This window comes from Varroa destructor, unplaced genomic scaffold (assembly GCF_002443255.2).
Source record: "Varroa destructor unplaced genomic scaffold, Vdes_3.0 BEIS01000007.1, whole genome shotgun sequence".
NCBI lineage: Eukaryota > Metazoa > Arthropoda > Arachnida > Mesostigmata > Varroidae > Varroa > Varroa destructor.
In genome coordinates, this window is record NW_019211460.1 from 34729498 (window position 1) to 34748363 (window position 18866).

Here is an 18866-nt window from a genome sequence, read left to right on the forward strand (position 1 = left end):
CAGTGTCAGAGTAAAGTTATTACAATTTTATTTCGATCTTTTATTTTGATGAGACCTTAACTACCATTTTTGAAACCCACCTCGCGTTAGGACTATATTTACTTACTTATTTTTCTATGCTATGGTTTCAGTTCGATAAAACCGTTAAGGAATGGACTTACTGCAGTGAGATGCCGCATCAGTACGTAGACCTTGATCCAGATGAAGAGGTTGCTCTTGAAGCACGACGATTTCGCACTCGGCGAAGAATTCGACTAGATTCCGACTAGAATAAGGAAGAGTTCAGGGGATGTGAGTCAACCTCGTTGAAAACCGGGCTTACGTACCGTGTGTATCGTTATGGCTTAATTTTAAGGCCTCGTGATATCATAAAAGGATAGGTCATTATACATAAATATCAGACTAAATGAATATTTGGTCGATAGTGGCTTATGCGGTGAGCAGCTATTTATAACACATTCTGCTTGTGTAGGATAATCATCGTAACATTTTTAATGGAACTATCGTGAATGAATTCGCTTTATAAAGATCGAAAGGTCGATAATTTCATTTATTGTTGATCTGGGTATCTTGGACTACAAGTTGCACTTTGATGTGGATACCGAACATCTCATGGGAATCTTAGATAATATATGTTAGATAAAATCACAGTGTGCTTGTAACCATCACATTTTAGGCGAGCATCACTATTTTAGACAAAATTGCAACTCGTTTGCAACATGGGATGTACAGAAAAAAAATGTAAGAAGTGGGAAAATAAAGCTTATAGCTTGTATTGTACCTTATGACTAGTTTTAAACTTACAGGGATGAGAGTGACATCTATACTTAATAGATATTTATAAATTATATCTCAAGTCAAATTAGAGTTACTTCAGATTACACATTTGCAATACTTCAGCAGATTAGACAACAATAATAACAATAATAATAGTAATTATTATTATGCCTTTTATTCTAACATTTTTTGCCTTTGATGAAGCTTGCGGACTACTCGCTATTCTCAGTCCAGGCCACTTTTAACGCCATTACCGTCTCTCAACTATTAATGTCAACATTACTCTCTTTTACCTTTGTCAGGTACTTTGTCTATAAACCACATAAACATTGTAAGATTTTATTGGAAATTTTAAATAAAAATAAAAAGAAAATAGGTAGCACAGGCGCTACAACTGCACCGTTCTTCTACGTTCCACACTGTTCAAGAAAAGGTCATATATTCCGAAACGCGTAACCTATTAAACATGTTAAACTCTGCCATAGAGTACAATTCAGGTATAGGCTAAAGAGGTAAGTGCTGTATCTTGTATCTAAGGGCAGCCCTACGAAGAAATCGGTTCTGCAGCTGGTCAACAGTTTTAATGTTTTGTCATATAACGTGGTCAAGCTCTAACACAGTGTACAAATTCGGGAACAACACTTGTAAAGGATAAAACGCGAAGTTTTTAACCAGAAAGCACCTGGAAATCATGGTAATCGACGCCGATCTAATGATATAACCAATATGAAGATCGAAATTAAGTTCCAGCGTAATTCCAATTCCTATGTCTTTAATCCAACTCATCACAGGAATGGGCACACCATTTAAGAAGTATTCATTAGTATTTTGAAAGCTAAAAGCCGCCATACACCGTAGATAGACATCACCACATTGTCGGCGCTATTTAATACAGACACAGAATCCAACCCATTAAATAATCAGGGGAGCTGTTCAGGCACTGAGCTTTAGCCCACGCTAAAGTCTAGCTGAAAGGCCATGCTTTATATGGAGAACAGAGAAACTTGGAAGATCGCGGAAACAAAAATCATAAGGTGCACCTAAAGGTCATTCCTTTTTGAAATTCTTGAAATTGAAAATATGCTAAAATAGGTAACATTTTCATGTTACCTATTTTAGCATAAACGATCCGATTTGTCAGATAGTGTCTTATCCAGTTTATAAAGCAGTGATCAACCACTTAGTCTACTGAGCTTCACAATTTGTAGATGTGATTATGTGCAGAAACAAACGAATAATAAATCGTCAAAGCTTTGAAAAAGCTTTAGATAGCTGTAGGCGTAGATGCCATCGAACTTCTCGTGACGATTTTGAAACAATGTTCAATTTGAAATCATAGTAGCGAGCTGCGTTGCCGTTGATTCATTCTGCGTGAACAAATGCTGGTTAATACTAAAAAAATATTTCGATACTTAGTAGTTCACAATGTGATCGACTCTTCCTAAACTAGAAAGACTATAAACTGTTGAGGTATTTAATTTACTGAGAGTTTAACTTTGTAAACTGGCACAGCTAGCTAAAGAAATCAGGAGACTCTTACCCTTGTAAGGTCGAATTATTATTATGTAGAGGGACTCGGTAAAAAAGTACATAAGACTTGTATACAATGCAGGATAGAAAGATCCCAGGGGTGGAGCATTTGGCAAGGAATGCCTTTTGGTAATGCTTCTGAAAAACGGTTTTTTTATTAGAATGATAATTAAACAGTGCAAAAAGGCTGGTCCATATAGCGCAGAGCTTATACTTTTTCATCGTAAAACTAAATCTGAACTCTAAGACAATTATAATTTTGAGATACAAAAGCCGTATTTGTTGCTGCATTATAGACCAACCGGGCGGGCTGTCGAAATAGCCAAACTAAATTTACTGTGCACTTTATCACTTTTTTTTTAGATATATCATCATGAGAGTTCAAGTTAAATTCTATTAAAATGTGACAAATGAGACCAGCATACATCATAAAACACCAAGATTAAATCTGTTTTTATTCGTTTATTCATGAACTACTCGCTTTGTTGCTCTGCAGTATGGACAGTCTTCAATTTTCCTCATAAAAGGCATATCGCATAGTAAAATATATTAAAAACATAGTTTTAAGGTCAATAATCATTATTGTGTTGACCGGCCACATTTTTTGCTGTGTGGTAGCCTCTATATCTCCATATTCACCCTATGGTTATCGAAAACGGCAACACCAAAGTTGTCTGCTTGCTTTGGAGGTTCTCATTCCCCTTTAGTACACACCGAGGTAGAGAACTCAAATAACAAAGCAAAGGAAATAGCAAGCACAAATATATATTTAGCTGATATGTGTAATCGTTGTCATCTATGCCAGCTCTATATTGCTCTTTTACCCTATGAGCATGCGCTTAGAGACTACCAAGATCGTTGAGTATTTAGCCATCATTGTATTAAACTTATAACGATAAGTATTGTCGTTATCGTATTGCATGTCTGTTCTGTACACCTTTATTAATCATTGTGCCTACCATTGCTTGGACGTTGCATCGTCATTGTGACCATCGTCGTTAAAGATACTTATATATATATTAATTGCGGTGATGTAATATCTAATCTAATACAAAACTGTTTTAATTATAAAAAAACGTTCAATCTCAATGCCCCTATTAATTTTATAGTGTGTGCAGTAAAAGTGAAAAGTATAATTGAACTACGTTTGTTAATTGCCGCAGTCGTTTATTATCGTAATTATTACAATGTAAGAATTATATGATTCTTCTCTGCAAAAAAACAAATCCAATCAAAACCGCCGGTGAAAAAATCAGTCATAATTATTTTTCTATATATATGTATATATACATGAGTCGACTACTTCGCGGCCTGTCCCTCAGCTGCCGGTTGCATTTGCCGGGAGGACAACAATTGTTGAAGTTTAATCTGCATCGTTTCAGCGACACGGTCACGAAACATCACCTAAAACAGCAAATAGACAGACACTTTACCGCATTATCCCTCGAAACACTCACAAGCTATTCAAAGTAGAATGTTATGTGGTTATGAGTTCAAAGGTTATACTGTATACCAACTTGGCAACTGTAACAAATGAAAATCTCTAGACAAGTATGTTTGTATCGATTAATTTGTTAACGTAATTTTGTAACGTAAATTGATATTCTAATAGAAGTAATATAAAAATATTCTCAAATTATTAACAACTGCATACTCAAAACTGCACCTCAATATTGATGCAGGCACGTCGCGGACGTTACTAGGCAGCAGCTGCGGTACTAGCTCACGTTCTGCACGGTCTTCTCAGAAAAGCTAACTTTTTATCAAAAAATTATGATGCACTTTTGAACAAAGTATGTATTAGATAAAATGCGTCGCTTTAACTCATACCTTCTCTTGGGCCGCCTTTTGGACCTTTTCAATTTGTTCCTGGACGACCTTTTCCCTTCTCTTGAATACCTCTCGTGCTTCTTCGATGTCCTTTTCGACGTAGTACCCGGTGCCAATTCCTGAGTCACATATCATATTCATGCAGAAGCATATATTGGATTAAATTACATTGATTAGCACTACCATGATATATTTCGACGTATCGTAATCGCAATGTATTTAGAAAACCTTGCGTAATAAATGGTCTCCTTAATAAATTTGTCGGTAAAATGACTAATAGATGCTTGTATATTGCGCAATGAAAAGTTGTACTACAGGTAAACAATAGCTGTTTTTTGTCATAGGTAGCAGATCTGATTAGTAAGCTTACACAGATTGCCTTAGGAGATGTGTCAGTGATTTATTAATTCAATAGTTTTGCTGCAAACGTCTTAATTCAAGCGTGTAGAAAAGACGAAATTGTAATGTAGTCACAATCGTAGACTAATCACACTAAAGCCGCCACGCGTAACCGTGTTAACCTTTTCTTAACTACTATGGGCATATTTCGTGTATAATATTAGCTAAGAACATTGAAAATAAGTATAGATACGTGTGATGCTATTTGTGTTCAGTATACTTGTTGTAATGAACCACAGTGTCTAAGAGGCAGGACTTTTACCTATAATAGCCTTCTCGGCATTGGTCAGGTAACCCGGTACATAGACAGAATTTGACAACGGTACAAGAAGTTCTTTACCCTCCGCTTTGGGGCCCAGTTTAGAGAGACATTCTTCCGAAGTGAGGCACTTATCCATTACCACTGAAAAGAATACACCGACATCGATTAAATTGGTGCATTGTTTCTTGCTCATTAGAAGTGTCGTACTCTTGCTTGACTTCTCATTTCATAGAATATTCCCCCGCATTGCGCATTCGCCTGCATTAGTATCCAAAGGGTTTTTCCTACCGGCACATTGCAGCCATAATAATAATAATAAATTGAGAAAAGTCCGGTTGATCACAGCTAGTCATAAACACGGCCACTGAGCAAAACTTTAAACGAACCTTTGAGCGTCTGGATAGACTGGCTCATGTATTCGATATCTCCATCCAGTTCCTGTTTCATTTGCGTAAGAAGTGGCAATGGGAGCTGACAGAGCTCATACACTTTAGGCTTTGGAGATTTTTTCGACATCCTTTCCGCACGCGGTCGATAGAAAAAGAGCCTTTTTCGACAGTGCCTAAAGTAACAGCATGAAGGCGAATAGACGGAAGCTTTTTTGAAACGGAACTTTTGTTGCTCCGCAACTACGCTATGTAGTTCAATAATGAAAAAGCCAAATTTGGCATGTGCTTAGATTTTCGGTCGACTGTCTTCGTTCGACAATGGTACTATAAAAGCACAACGATTGGCAGTGTTTTGGCGGAGAAATGTTGTTTCCTGTTAGCGGAATCACATTTAAATTTGCCATACAATGTTTCTTTCGTAGTGTCGTTTTGCGTAACGAATCAAATACCAGTGGTGCTTTTAGCCGAGATTCAAAAATCGCTGATTTATCAATGAACGGACTATTGTATAGCATATTGTTTTCAGAAATGTAGGTTTCATTGATGGAATCTTTCCAATCTAGCCGACCTCACTGCATCCGTAATACAGTTCCTACGGCACCTTTGTGGTTCGAAAACATTCGCTCTCGCCGACAAAGGGCGCTTGCGTCACATCTACAATGTTTATGTAGGGTCACGTTTGGGCGGCGAGTTCAATTTTACGGATATACAAAGGAATCAGACTAAAAAAAGGTATATATATAAAATGTTATTGTTTTTTTATTTTTTTTTTAACAATGGATACCTGTTACTTTGCAGTAAAAGCTTACTTACAATATGAGCAGGAGTGGTAATCGTTTTGATTGATTATTAATATAGCACTGTGCGATGTTTACTTTCTAATATCCGGTGTTTTCTGTGTCATTTAAATATTGGGCATCACTTTTCTTATAACAGATCTTACGCGCCCAACGCAATCCTGCAAATGTATAATAAAATATCCTGATGTCAGAGAGATGCTTGTGAAAGTGCTGTTCGAACCGTAGTCCATCAGTGGCTACCAGAAACTAATCAAGTGCGTTAATAACGACAAGTGGGCCCTGTGATAATGTAGTAGCTGCAAAATTTGAAAGATACGTGGTTATCTGGGCTTGAATCCGGCTGTACCTACTTCGTTTCTGCGATACTGGACGTATACCTTGAAACATCTAGAAGTGGATTAACAGTAAAAAAGTATACAAATAAACAACGATAAGGTACTGTTGACAAACCGAATAGTATATATATCGGCATACTTAACTTAAGGTAACTTAAGCGTACGTGTGAACGTATTGTGTGAGGTATGTGGTGGTAATGATATCTAATGGCGTAAAAAAAGTAAAGTCACTATATAGAAATCCTATAACGATAGAAAGCCCTTAGAATTTCTCGGCCATGTACTGATTTACCGGAGACTAAAGATTAAATGTTTAAGGTGCAGTCTTCGACAGATTAAAGATAAACAATTTTACCATCGACTTCAGAAATATCACTACTACTGTCCATTATGAACTCTACCAACAAAAGTTAGTTTCTTGATAATATTTTAGGGGGACGTCTAAATTTCGGTTAGCAATGTGTTTGAAAATCAATGAAGCTGGAGTCTTGTCATGTCAGTATTTCTATCCTTTCGTTTTCCGTCGTATAACAGACTTAGCTATTTAAGCTTTTGATGGTTTAGAAAGGTAAAAATTGACCTGTCGAAAGAAATTTGCTTCCTAAAGAGGTAAAATGGGTGTAATAGAGTGGTTTGCATTTTACTAAAGATTTTCGTGAACTGTATGAAGAATTTCCTGCCCCCAGTTTTTATATACATTGGGACAGGCAGGCATCTTTATGCTTTTATTATAACGAGTAGCAAGGTCGACTCTTTTGTCACCTGTAATCGGTTTGAGTACATTTATTTAAACCCCGCGTATTACCAATTCCAACTATTGCAAGTAAGGAGTTAGATAATGTATAATGTTGCAATTATTTAGTAAATATTATATTATTAATAAAAAGAGAGTTTGTCTGTATGACGATTCGTAGGTGGGGATACAGATAGATGGATGTTGCTTCTTTAACTTAAAGTTCTCAAATCTAATAGTTTAAATACCATAGTCAATTTTTCGAAATTAGTTTTTACCAATTATATTCTTTTAATTTTTGTAAACTGCAAAGCAATTGTTACATTAATAGTTCTTGCTTCAGAGGGAAAGCAGGTTTACGCACTCTCACGGCCGATCCAGCTTCAAAATAAAACGTGTGCGTTAAACCTTCATAAATATAGTAGAAGCTAGCTCCTAGCTTGAGAAACTGTCTGTGTCAGTCTGTATAAATGAGGTAAGTATCGTAGCATAAATCTAATGGCGGGATAGTTATTTGTTGACATACATTTGTTGTTTGACAACATACGAGCGTTGCGGTATGATGTTCTTTTCACTCTCTGGGTGTAAGATGATTTGTTTTGGCCATTGACATACCCACGACTGAAATACCGAAAAAAAATCTTGAGCGATAAACCATGTTGCTGCAGCGTATTACGCATTAATGAATAGGAGACGGTCCACACGAAGTACAGACCACGCCAACAATTGTAGACGTATATAGTAGTTATATGGCAACCATATGTAGTGAAAATATTTGCCATAGATGGTTGCGTCGTTTTAAGGCTGCAAAGCATCTGCCGATTCGAAATACTCGACAGTAGGTAAATAACTATTTTAGATTGTATTCAATGAGTTTTTGACATTACCTTTTCCAGTGCGTCATGGCTGGTTTTAAAAGGCAAAGTTGTTATCGTGATGGGTGCCTCTCTTGACATTGGGTACGGAACCGCACTTCGTTCGGTGCCAGAGGCTGCATCATAATTTCCTGGTTGAAACCTCGAGGCCTTACAGAAACCTGAGGATGAATTTGAATGAATCTCAGGACCAGCTAAAAGCCGTTTACTTAAATTGGATGAAGATTTGGCAATTGAAGTATTGACGGAGAAACAACTTATGGGAAGCTCGATATTTTAGTTAATAATGCGGGAACACTTATTGTTTACGCTTTCTATGCAGCTTGTAACGTGATTAAAGCAGTACTAGATTGACTCACTAAGTCGCTGGCAAGTCGAAGTAGCAAAAGACGAAATTTGCGTAAATCAGCTAATCCAGGCGCAGTTCTAATAGAATTCATAAGCGCGTTGGCGTGACGAATAAGACTCCCAAGCGGACGCATCCAGTCGGTCACGTCGTAACCGTTGTCGACGTGGCTGTCTACGTATTTTTAGCGTCGTATAAAACCACATTTTGCACCGGAAACCTTGTAAGCGTCGCAGAAAGAAGTGAAGTCTACAGCATTCGACTGTACGGAAATTACACATCTAGAAATATTGGTCAAGCTTGATGTGTAAAATAGTTCTGAGCAGTTATGGCTTTGTGCGCCAGAATTATAAGTGTTAAATTTTATTGGAATAGCTGATTTTTCATCCTGCCACAACAAGACTTGCACACTAGGAATTCAGTAGCGTTCTGAACATCTGATTTGTTATAAACGTCACTTGCATCATCGATTACTCATATTACTGAAATGTTTTAGACATCTTTATGCCATGTTATAGCGCAAATATCTTACAGTGTGCACTTTGTATAGCGAATACGTAAAGACGTACTTCCTGAATAAAAATTTATTCTAAACTATTAAGTGTTTATTAAAGGCAAGACAATACTGCTTATTCGATAAGGCCTCTCAATGGTCACTAAATGTCTATAAGAATCGGATGTTATTTTCTGCTTATATATACATATAAACCCCTTTTTGGAATTTAAAAACGACATAATAATATCGGGTTAGCTCCGTATATCATCGAGTATCTATTGAATACTAGAGACTTGAGCCCTACTGCCAAAAAGAATCAAAGCGGATCAGTGTGGTCAGTATAATTATACGGTTTACATGATAAAGGTTTTGCTCAAAAACAGTTGGTAGATAGCATATGGAAGGATTGAATGATGAAAATCAACTGCTGGAAAAGCCGATCGAATTATAATCATGGTTTAGCAAAATGCCTATTTAATCTGCACTTCCCATACCCTTAGTTCAGTTCCACATTAGAACTACTTCATACTTAATTACTAGTGCTGTAAAAGTTCGAATGCATCGCGGTAAATTGTCACTTAAAAGACAAAAAGGATTCCAGTTTTTGCCTTCTTGCCCAATGACTGACATTTGAGGTTTGATATTTAGAGAATTGCTTCATGTCAACTGTTGTAATATGCATTGCCATGTTTCCGCGCTTATTGAATATAATAAATGAATATTAATAAGTATTGAAGAATGGGTATTTAGAGAATCTGTTGTCTCGGTGCTGCCACTAACTAAATTTCATATACTGGGTGGACTAAGGTGTTCAAATTTAAAATGGCAGACGCCAGTACCGGATCACCGCCAGACACATCTAAACTAACCACGATCCTGATTAAGGACCTACCCGAAGAACTGAACAAACGTGACACTCTACTTGAACATTTTTCACAATTCGGCGAAGTAACACGTGTCCAGTGCCGCAGCGACTGCACAGCTATTGTCCACTTCAAACAGCATGGAGATGCTCTCGCTGCTAAGAATAAGGGAAAAAAGGTAAGCCGTGTGTGTTTCTTGCCTGTTGTCACAATTGGTGACACAGACCATTTTCGCATTAAGAACATCACTATTACATGATGCCAACCTTGTTAGAATTTGTAATTTAGTATTTGTAGAAGCGTAAAAACAATTAGAGCTATTAGTACTAACTCTTGTATCACTGTTGCACAGTGCCTGTCATGTTAGTCCAGCGAGGTTGATAAACACGGTCTTATGCTCTATTCTAGATCTCTCCACAGTTTCGGCCTGTAGGCATCCAGTGGTGCAGGATGGGGAGGCAATCATCATCCGAAGGGACAAATTTAACGGGCGCGTCACTACCAAAAAGCTCTTCTGCTCATTCTTTTCAAGCAAATAATACGAGTAAAAGTAACCCGTTTCAAATGAAAAAGTCTACAGTGGCGCTCTTGAATTCACCATCTGAGCAAGCAAACTTGTTCGCAAGTTCAGCCTCAACAAGCTCAGATAACGGATCGGACGCAGGTGGTTCTGAAAAAAGAGCTACCTTTGGCTCCGCCAGAGACCTGTTCGGAAAGAAATCTCTTGACAGCAACAGCGCACAGGCTGGAGCAACTCTGTTTGGAAAAGCGCTTGAAAAAGCTAAAGAAACAGTAAAGGATTTGCCGGCGAGCAACGCTGGACCAAGTTCCCTATCTACGTCATCGTTTGAAACTCGGGTGGACAATCCATTTGCAAAACTGCCCGATACACCACAGATTTCAGAGGGTCGTCTGTCAGGTGGATCGCTTGCATCAAAGGAGCCGGCAAAGCCTACAGCTCCGTCTGGTTCAATACCCCCGGCAGGCACATCACCGGTGTTCAGGTTGGGCGGTCTTTTTGGAAAATCAGGATCTGAAAAACAGGCGCTGCAAGAACCTCGGACTAGTACTACCGCTTCGCTAGCAAACACTGAAAATACAAAAGATGGCTTCGTCGCCTTGCCTGGATCCGCTGCACCTCTTACGGCCGGAGTGTTTAGAAAAGCTACGCTCCCCATGAATATCCCGACCACGTCAGCTCCTGCATCTATGGGCCTATTTGGAAAGCCAACTTCACCTTCAACTGCTAGCGGTTCAGAAGCTGTCTCTTGTGTAGGCCCTGTGGCAAAACCAAGCATGCTTTTTGGAAAGCCATTTACGGGAGATACTAGTCAGAAACCCGGTTCTAGCTTAGAACCCAAAGGCACACTCTCAGACAAACAACCTCCAGAGGGTGGGACCTTTGCACCTGCCTTCAAAGCTCGAGGGGCTTCATCTGAAGCTGTTCTGCCATCATTTTCAGTTATGAGGTGGTCAGCTGATGGAGCCAGTAAAGATTTAACATCGAGAACGCCATTCGGAGCGAAACAAGATGCGCCACGGCCAAGAACGAATCTCGTGTGGACTAAAGACAAGGCTGATACTTCATCTAGAGGTTCTCTCAGTGTTCCCACTAAAAAAACGATGAATCCTGCAGACTTACAAGAGGCACCGGCACCATTAGCCGCTCCGAAGCAGCTCAGTGTTGTAACCCGATCAAACACTCGGAGCGCTAGTCCTTCGAAATTTGCTGAGCTCTTTACGCACGCCGCCCACTCAGTCGGCGATCGCTATAAGCTTTTGGAAATGAGGGATAAGATTATACGGGAGCTAATAAGCTCCGAAGTGCAGAAAGGCCCCATTAAAGGCACCTGTACTGACATGTGTCCTGAAAAGGAACGTTATCAGCGAAGCCAGCGAAATCTCGTGGAAAAGTTTGAGATGCTTCCTGGGGCAGACGGTGTTATGGACCACACCAGGATGATTAAGGAATATCAACGATCGTCTGCTGATCAAGAATTTCCGTTACCGCATGAATTGAGACCACCCCATATTTTAAAAATGACAATGAACTTTTTGATACGTGAAATTATTTCTAATCAGCCAAACAAGGGTTGTGGAGACTGGTTCTCATTTGTATGGAATCGTACTCGAGCCATTCGAAAGGATATTACTCAGCAGAAAATTGAAGCGGACCCCATTTCAGCATTGATTCTCGAACGATGTGCTAGGTTTCACATACATTGCAGTCATTCATTGTGTGAGGAGGACAGCCACGACTTCGATTCTAAGCTGAATAAGGAAAACCTTACTAAATGTCTGAAATCGTTGAAGTATTCATATGCCGACCTAAAGGTTCAGAACGTCAGATGCCCGAATGAGGCCGAGTTCGTGGCATACGAGATTCTCTTGAACCTTAAAGAGGGATTTATAGCAAAAATGATTACTGACCTCGAGCCAGAACTTAGACGAAATGCACTAGTTAGGCTGTCGATTGCAGCTATGAATGCCTTTGAGTCGGGAAATTACCGTCGATTTTTCAAAATTGTTCGGCAAGCGCCCTACCTAGCGGCATGCATTCTGCATTGCTACTTCATAGAGGTTCGCAGACATGCCCTCTTCGTTTTGTCGAAATCCCTTAGCAGCAAAGGCGGTGACATCACTCTGTCTACGCTGACTAGTGAACTTCTTTTCAACAGCAAAGAGGAATGCAGTAGCTTTCTAGCTATTCTCAACATCGAGCCCGACGAAAACGGTTTCATCAATTGTAAGACCATGGTGGACCATGACGATCTACGATTCAGTATGAGTAGATCACTCGACATTATGCGAAGAATGGATACATCTCTTGCGCAGATTGTTTACGGAGCTGGAACTATTCCATTGGACAATTATACACCAGAAGACAGCTTTACGGCGGACGGTATGCTGAAAAAGTCAGCTCTTGGCTTACTTGAAGACTATAAACTAAGAGAACCGCAGCAGGCGCCTTTGTTTGCCTCCGTCCAAGTCCCAGAACGGCCTAAACGTATAGAATTGAGGGATGAAAACCTTCTTCCTGCACTCTTGTCAGTAATCGAGTATGTGCAACAGGAACAAGTAAACGCTATCTGTCGTGAAGTCGCCCTTGAACAGTCTATCAGCTTAATAAACCTAGGGCGTATTGTCGAAACAATAATTTACGAAGAAGTTCGTAGTGCCGCTAATGAGATCTTTGAGCAAGAGAAGACCGCTGACATTATGCGGCAACGAGCGCTGCAAAGCAAAATTGCACACGATGTATCGAGTGAGTTGGTGCTAGCATACTCGCGACAATTTTTGCGAGAAATATGCCAAAAAGCTTTGGTAGAAGTCAACTTAGAAGTTGTAGGTGAATTGGCAAGCGAAAATCAGCAAAGGATCCTGAGTGGATTATTAGCTGACCTTGTATTGGAGGTTGCCAGTCTCGAGTACGAGGCCCAAATTGACGAGAATAATACGCAATTAGCTGACAATTTCCGAACGATGATTTTATGTAAAAGATCTATCAAAAAATGGAGAAAATGGGTGTGGTTACACAAGGAGATTCGAGATTTTCCAGCTGCTCCCAATCTCGGACCGATTAAACCATATCCGCACACAGGCAAATCGTATGCAGAGATTCGAGCCGAACAGGTCCGATTGACTGCCATGCGGCTTTTAGCTGGAATCAAGGAAAAGGCGGATACATTACCATTAAATTTGCCAAATCTATTTAAAAAACGCGTTCGTATTCTTGTAGTCGGCGACGTTCCGAAAGTAATCTCGGACAAAGTGAAAAGACTATTATGCGTTGACAGCACTGTGTCTTACCAGTCAGGTATACCAGATTCTGTTCAAGGATTCAACGTTATCGTTGTGCTCTCCAGTGGTTCACCGGCTAACGTGAGTGCGATAGCGGGAGCGGCTCAACGTCTAAAACCAAAGCCGGCTGTTGGAATTTTATGGTGTGCTCACCCTGTACTTCTCTCCTTGGACGTTGATGAGGAGCTCCTTCAAAGAAACCACGAACCAGTTTGTATACCATTATGCAATTTGCTCAAGAAGCTGTCAAGACGTGTATCAGAAGAGGTAAGATTGCAGCGGGCGAGTTTGCCCGATTTTATCGACCGCGGCATGGAGTTCTGTCTCCACAAGTTATCAACTCCCTGCAACTATCTACCTGCAGCTGTTCGTCTCTATAACGAAATCGTGGTGCATTTAGCAGCTGTAGCCACATCATCGGCGCTTCTCCAAATCAACTCGTTAGGTAAGTTCACTGTGTCTATTTAAGTATCTCTGTGTATATTTTCTTCGCAAATAGGAATAGAGAACTAACATAAACAGAAGTATATAGCAGATTACTGATGTCTATACTCAACGTTTAATATTTAAATCTTAATATGCTAGATACAGGCGAAACTTAGAAATACTCAAATGTATGAAACTTAGAATTAAAGATGTTTGATTAAAAAGAAAGTATATTAGTTAAGACACCAATATTTTTGTTTTGTATGCATTGTTGATATATAAAATTACTTCCGGCTTTCATGTTGTGACATTTTGTGTCTGACTGCGGATATTTACAGATGACGAAAATGGTTGGAATGGCAAGGCGCAGCTGTGTACCCTTTACAACCGAATAAAGAACCTCGAATTGCCCTTGCCTAAGTCCAATGACCGTGCTGCTTTCGTTGAAACAGTGCAGCGCGTAAAAGGAATTAGCTTACTCACTACCGCCATTAATATGGCTGACTTTAAGGACGATTTCGTCTTACTCAGAGATATTCTTGCTCGTTTCAACTATACTCTTGATCGTAAGTTCTAAATGCGCTAATTATGATTTGCGTAACATGCGTTTATCGTATTTTATGTAAGGTACTCTCACTTAGCTCGAGAATTCAAATTCCTTATGTTAAATCAATACCCATCTGCCTCTTATTATATTGCTCATTTAGTGTTTAGGTAAAGCAATTTTTGGGTCTACTTCATTTGAACGATACAGATAGAGACACGGGCCTCATTAGATTGGTACTTCTGGTTTTCGGGTTCTTTTAATAAGGAATTATAATTAGGATCTTAGGAAACTTAATTGAGTAATTCAGGCACCGCGGAAATAAACGATTTTAGCGTCAAAATACAACATCTGGAGAGACTATAGTGTACCTATTTATTGAGGTTAACGAGTAATTATAGCCTTCGGATAATTAGTTATTTTTGAAGCTTTTTAGCTTTTTTGAAGGTACGCTACTTGGAAGATGACTTGCGAAACTTTGAGATTCCCGATTTTTGGTATCGGCGTCCGGTAACTCAAAACTCAAGATCGACAACGCCATTGGAGCAATCGGCGCTGACGGAGTCCGAGTCTGGTCAGGAGGAAGAAGTAGAAAACTACCGCGATAGGCTTGATGAGACTATTCGAAGTGCGCGTGAAGTACTTCGTCGATCAGAGCTCAGCAATGGCAGAAGGGTTTTAAAAGGCAAGTAAATTATATTCACTATGTGACTCGGAAGGTAGCAATGAACGTACACAAAACGAATTGTGAGGCTTTTTTTTAACTGTAGCTGATCACCTTATCAACATGTTTGACGTATCCACGCAGTATGGCCTAATAAATTCTTAAGGCACGAGAGTAGAAGATTGAATTTTTAGACCCAAAAAGATAGTCATATTCTTTTAGTCGTCCTTTCCCTTTTTATACCAGTGACAGGCTTGCGTCGCTTCTAGTGGGAACTCACCTGATTGCACCTTAAGATGGAAATTTGTTGTGGAAAACCCAGCTAGCAGCGAAGACGACCAATCTGTGCAACAAATAGTTTTCGCAGTTTCTGCAATATGTTCAATTTCCGGCCTAAACTCAAGTGACAAGCTGGCTGTTTATTTAATCTACGGCAATCAGCTTATGCTCAGTTCGTCCATATACAAACGTTCAGGTGAAGGTAAACCGGTGCGGTTCCTGGGAACCGCCATGGTATTTGTGCGTTCATTAGCATTTATACAACTGCTGATCAAATTTTGATTCTTTGTGTATGGAATAAAAGAAAGCTAGTACGCACTATTCCATTCAGCTCAGAGCTACTGTGTTATTCTCTCTTCGGCTACAAGCAATAATAACCATAAATACGGTTCAGTCTACTTTCGCAAAATGGAAAATATTTTTTGTATGTAGCGGGCCATAAATAGTTAGCATGTATCACATCTGAGATGAATTTGCGCATAAACAAAAAATATTAAAATATTTGTGTCCATTGCTTTGTGTCATTTTCGTTTGCCTCCTGAATTCATTAACAGTTTGTGATCTACGTAACTTGAAAAGGCCGTTAGAAACTCAGGACCCTCAGCCAGAGGTGATCCGAAAGAAACGTAGTGATGGCAGCAGCAAGGACCCCTCAACTAAAATGTCGTCTGCAAACAGCTTGAAGCAACCGCCTACCGGAAGATTGAGTAAACAAACAAAGATTGAGTTAGATCTATTTGAGGTGAAAAGAGCAATTGAAATGCTTAAAAGTAAAGCTCGTATTAAAAGATTGCTCAGAGATGCCTAAATCATTCTGATCGTTAGTGTACAGGCCATTACTTCATCAAGATGAAATCTCTAGTGAATTTTTTTAAACCAACCTTTGTGGGGTTGTAGAGATTATTCGTAAATCCGTGCGGAAAGATAATGTTGTTTGTTATTAAATACTTACTGTTGCTAGAAGGAATGTGCTCACAGGCCAATTATCCGACTTCATATTGTTTTCAGTTGAGCACCGGTCTTAACTGTTTTCTATCGTTGAGTCATTATGGTTTTTTGACCCTAATGAAACAAATTGGACGCATAGGTTAATCAATATGTGTACATACCATAGAATCACACTTCTTACGTTATCGACAATTACGATGTTGTTTGTCTTTAGTGGATAGCTCACAGAAGTAACATCTGTCTAACGTCTGTAAATATAGAGTTCGTTACTGAAATTAATAGTGGCGAGCACTTGTAGGTGCCTATCTATCTGTGTCGTTTGTAAGCGAGTCTGATAATGTCTGTGTCTTTCGAGGTTGGGCTCAATGTCAGTTCTCAGTTGCGGAGAAAGGATGTGCAAAAGGCAACGTTATTATTCAGATAGGTGAAGCCGTACGCCTAACTCTTGTAAGCTAAACATTAGCTGCTGTATATGGATGCCAATATGTAAATTCATTAAACACATACAATAAAATTATAAGTATTATTGAGTATAGATTTGGAAAAATTGAGCTTTGAATATATACATTTCAGGGGAACGTCTCATTTGAAAATACAGAAGTTTCAGCCCTTTGTAACATAATAGGTTATATATATATATATTATGTAAAGGAAAAATATATTGATGTTAAGCATGAAGGTAACTATATAAATACAATGATATGCCAAGGAGGAAGATTTTAATCTTTGTTTGTTTTTAGACTTGGCAACATAGTGTTAAAATAGATAAAAAAAATCTTAAACGCGCTTGATACTAACGGCTGTCAGTAGGTATGAATAAGGAGAAAGAAAGCTAATGCAGTGGTCATAGTGTTAATGAATTTTATAACAGATAGAAATATAGTATCAATATACAAGAGTAGTACGTCAACAACCGTATGGAGACAGCAAAAAATAACCGTAGCTGTTTTTATAGATAGCACATTTTTATACGCTGGATGGTGAAATCCACGACCTCAGTATTTATGTTAGTGCTTCACACTATTTTATCGATTTATAGCAGTTGCTGCTGGTGTTAAGAGAAGCAAATTCGCGCCTCTTTTAGCCTTACTGTCACATTCCGTCTTTTCTCTATGGTTCTGTTCATCCGAATTTGCACTAAGATAGTAGCACGACTCAGGACAACATTTTATATACAGGAAAATTGTAATATTTTTGACCGGTTATTACATTTAGGGTGAATACAGGCACAGCAGAGTTACGTCTGAAAGATGTTTCAGCAACTACTACACTAAGCATATTATGGTCAGGAATAATTATCATCAAGATTTGTGTCCAAATTTATCAAAATTTGTCTGAAATGAAACCCAGTTACCCAGTAGTTATAACACAGAGCACGATTATTTGGCTCATACGTTATGTAACTATTATATTTTTAAGCATAGTGCAAATTTACGACCACGATGAACAAGTTGTTGAACTGAAAATTTTAAAATTATGACGTCCTATATCCTTATAGTTATCCTTATATATAGAGTAGTGCGGCCTTTTAAACCACAGTCGAGTATCTATCAATGCTCCTTACAACTGAAAAAAAATTTTCTTTGAAACGAAAGTTGACATAGTAGCCTAAGCTGTATGTGAAGGTATTCGAACCAGCTTAGATGTATCTCTTTTGTAGATAATATTGATGACTCTACTCTTGCATCCGTTCTTACTATATCAAATCTAGCTATTCAAAATGTCAGTTGATTCTGGCTGCAATGAATCAATTGTTCTATAAGTCAAAATTTCTTCATCGCTCGTAAACACTCGCATTCGGTTTCCTATCGTTAACGATCCAAATATGTACATGAATATACGTCTGTACAAAGCTTTTCCGTTAGCTGTCAGCTTTTGAGTAAAAATGATTTAAACGTTAACAGAAGGAATTTCGTGGAAAACATGCTTTGGTTAGGGATATTGTTATGCTTCCTACTCATCATAATTTTTGCCTCAGAACATTGTAGTATTTACCACATTGAAACGCTTCAGCTGCATATACTCTTCCCAATTAAACTAGCCATAAGAGTAGCTGTAATACTATGTAGAAAAACTATACCGCGCTAGCTTAAAATTAATCATCAATAACTTCACCTGACCCTTAGTGAAGCTTGCTCATAACAAGGGTATCTTACTCAAATCAGTATGCCCAGCTTTATTTATTAATTAAGGTACGAGAATCTTGTTGTTTGTAAATAGGCATCCTATCTCCCTATACCTAATAAAGGTTGCTTCATTTTTAAAAATTCAATGGTATACACGTGCTTTTTCTTATAGATTTTTTGTCCGGTAGATTCGTTCGTAAATCGATTAAGACACGTCTATCATAGAGCTTAACATTACCGGCTGAGTCTTAGAGATGCTTAGAACATTTTTCTGGATAGATTTGACGTAAGCAAAAAAGCTCAAGCCGAAATGATCGAGTTAGTAATCATCGTCTTTTTTCGGAAAGCTGAAAGCTTCAACCGCGGCAGTCTTTTATTGGTCGTCTGACACCGCTCCTAAATGAAGTTTCACACAGGGATAAACTAACATTAACTCGAAGAGT

The 18866-nt window shown here is 38.7% G+C and overlaps 3 protein-coding genes across 10 annotated transcripts in view; 2 read left to right on the forward strand and 1 right to left on the reverse strand.

The window, feature by feature from the left end:
• LOC111254880 (DDB1- and CUL4-associated factor 11) overlaps positions 1-780 on the forward strand; it is a 10678-nt gene extending 9898 nt beyond the window's left edge. For 2 of the 3 annotated variants that reach the window (XM_022816217.2, XM_022816218.2), the window contains one exon: positions 132-780. In XM_022816217.2, coding sequence (XP_022671952.1) covers positions 132-269 — 138 coding nt within the window. In that variant the 3' untranslated portion in view covers positions 270-780. The remainder of the gene's footprint in view (positions 1-131) is intronic. The other variant, XR_015317417.1, reaches the window with a different exon arrangement.
• Positions 781-2733: 1953 nt separating this feature from the next.
• Positions 2734-5511, reverse strand: Pfdn5 (prefoldin 5). Its single transcript, XM_022815146.2, has 4 exons — positions 5185-5511; positions 4799-4939; positions 4138-4256; positions 2734-3711 (listed from the first exon to the last, which is right to left on the reverse strand). The coding sequence occupies exons 1-4, from the start codon at positions 5312-5314 to the stop codon at positions 3607-3609; spliced, it is 495 nt and encodes a 164-aa protein (XP_022670881.1). The 5' UTR covers positions 5315-5511; the 3' UTR covers positions 2734-3606.
• Positions 5512-5682: 171 nt separating this feature from the next.
• On the forward strand, positions 5683-17008 carry xmas (RRM_XMAS2 and SAC3_GANP domain-containing protein xmas). Of its 6 annotated transcripts, none has more exons than XM_086975289.1 (7): positions 5683-5919; positions 6124-6422; positions 7952-9813; positions 10044-13881; positions 14201-14428; positions 14843-15091; positions 15904-17008. In XM_086975289.1, exons 3-7 carry the CDS (start codon positions 9595-9597, stop codon positions 16155-16157), a joined length of 4788 nt encoding a protein of 1595 aa, XP_086831415.1. In that variant the 5' UTR covers positions 5683-5919; positions 6124-6422; positions 7952-9594; the 3' UTR covers positions 16158-17008. The 6 variants fall into 6 exon arrangements, with proteins under 6 accessions (XP_086831415.1, XP_022670865.1, XP_086831417.1 ...); XM_022815130.2 differs by having other exon boundaries at positions 9580-9813; XM_086975291.1 differs by having other exon boundaries at positions 6124-6399; positions 9580-9813.
• Positions 17009-18866: the final 1858 nt, after the last annotated feature.

Excerpts from the sequence above, each read along its gene's own strand:
- Pfdn5 (XM_022815146.2), bottom strand. The coding sequence starts at position 5,314 with ATGTCGAAAAAATCTCCAAAGCCTAAAGTGTATGAGCTCTGTCAGCTC. Across the intron at positions 4,257-4,798 it reads TGCCGAGAAGGCTATTATAG|GAATTGGCACCGGGTACTAC; the intron begins GTAAAAGTCCTG and ends TATGTGACTCAG. Across the intron at positions 3,712-4,137 it reads AAAAGGCGGCCCAAGAGAAG|GTGATGTTTCGTGACCGTGT; the intron begins GTATGAGTTAAA and ends TTGCTGTTTTAG.
- xmas (XM_086975289.1), top strand. The coding sequence starts at position 9,595 with ATGGCAGACGCCAGTACCGGATCACCGCCAGACACATCTAAACTAACC. Across the intron at positions 9,814-10,043 it reads CTAAGAATAAGGGAAAAAAG|ATCTCTCCACAGTTTCGGCC; the intron begins GTAAGCCGTGTG and ends GCTCTATTCTAG. Across the intron at positions 13,882-14,200 it reads TCTCCAAATCAACTCGTTAG|ATGACGAAAATGGTTGGAAT; the intron begins GTAAGTTCACTG and ends GGATATTTACAG.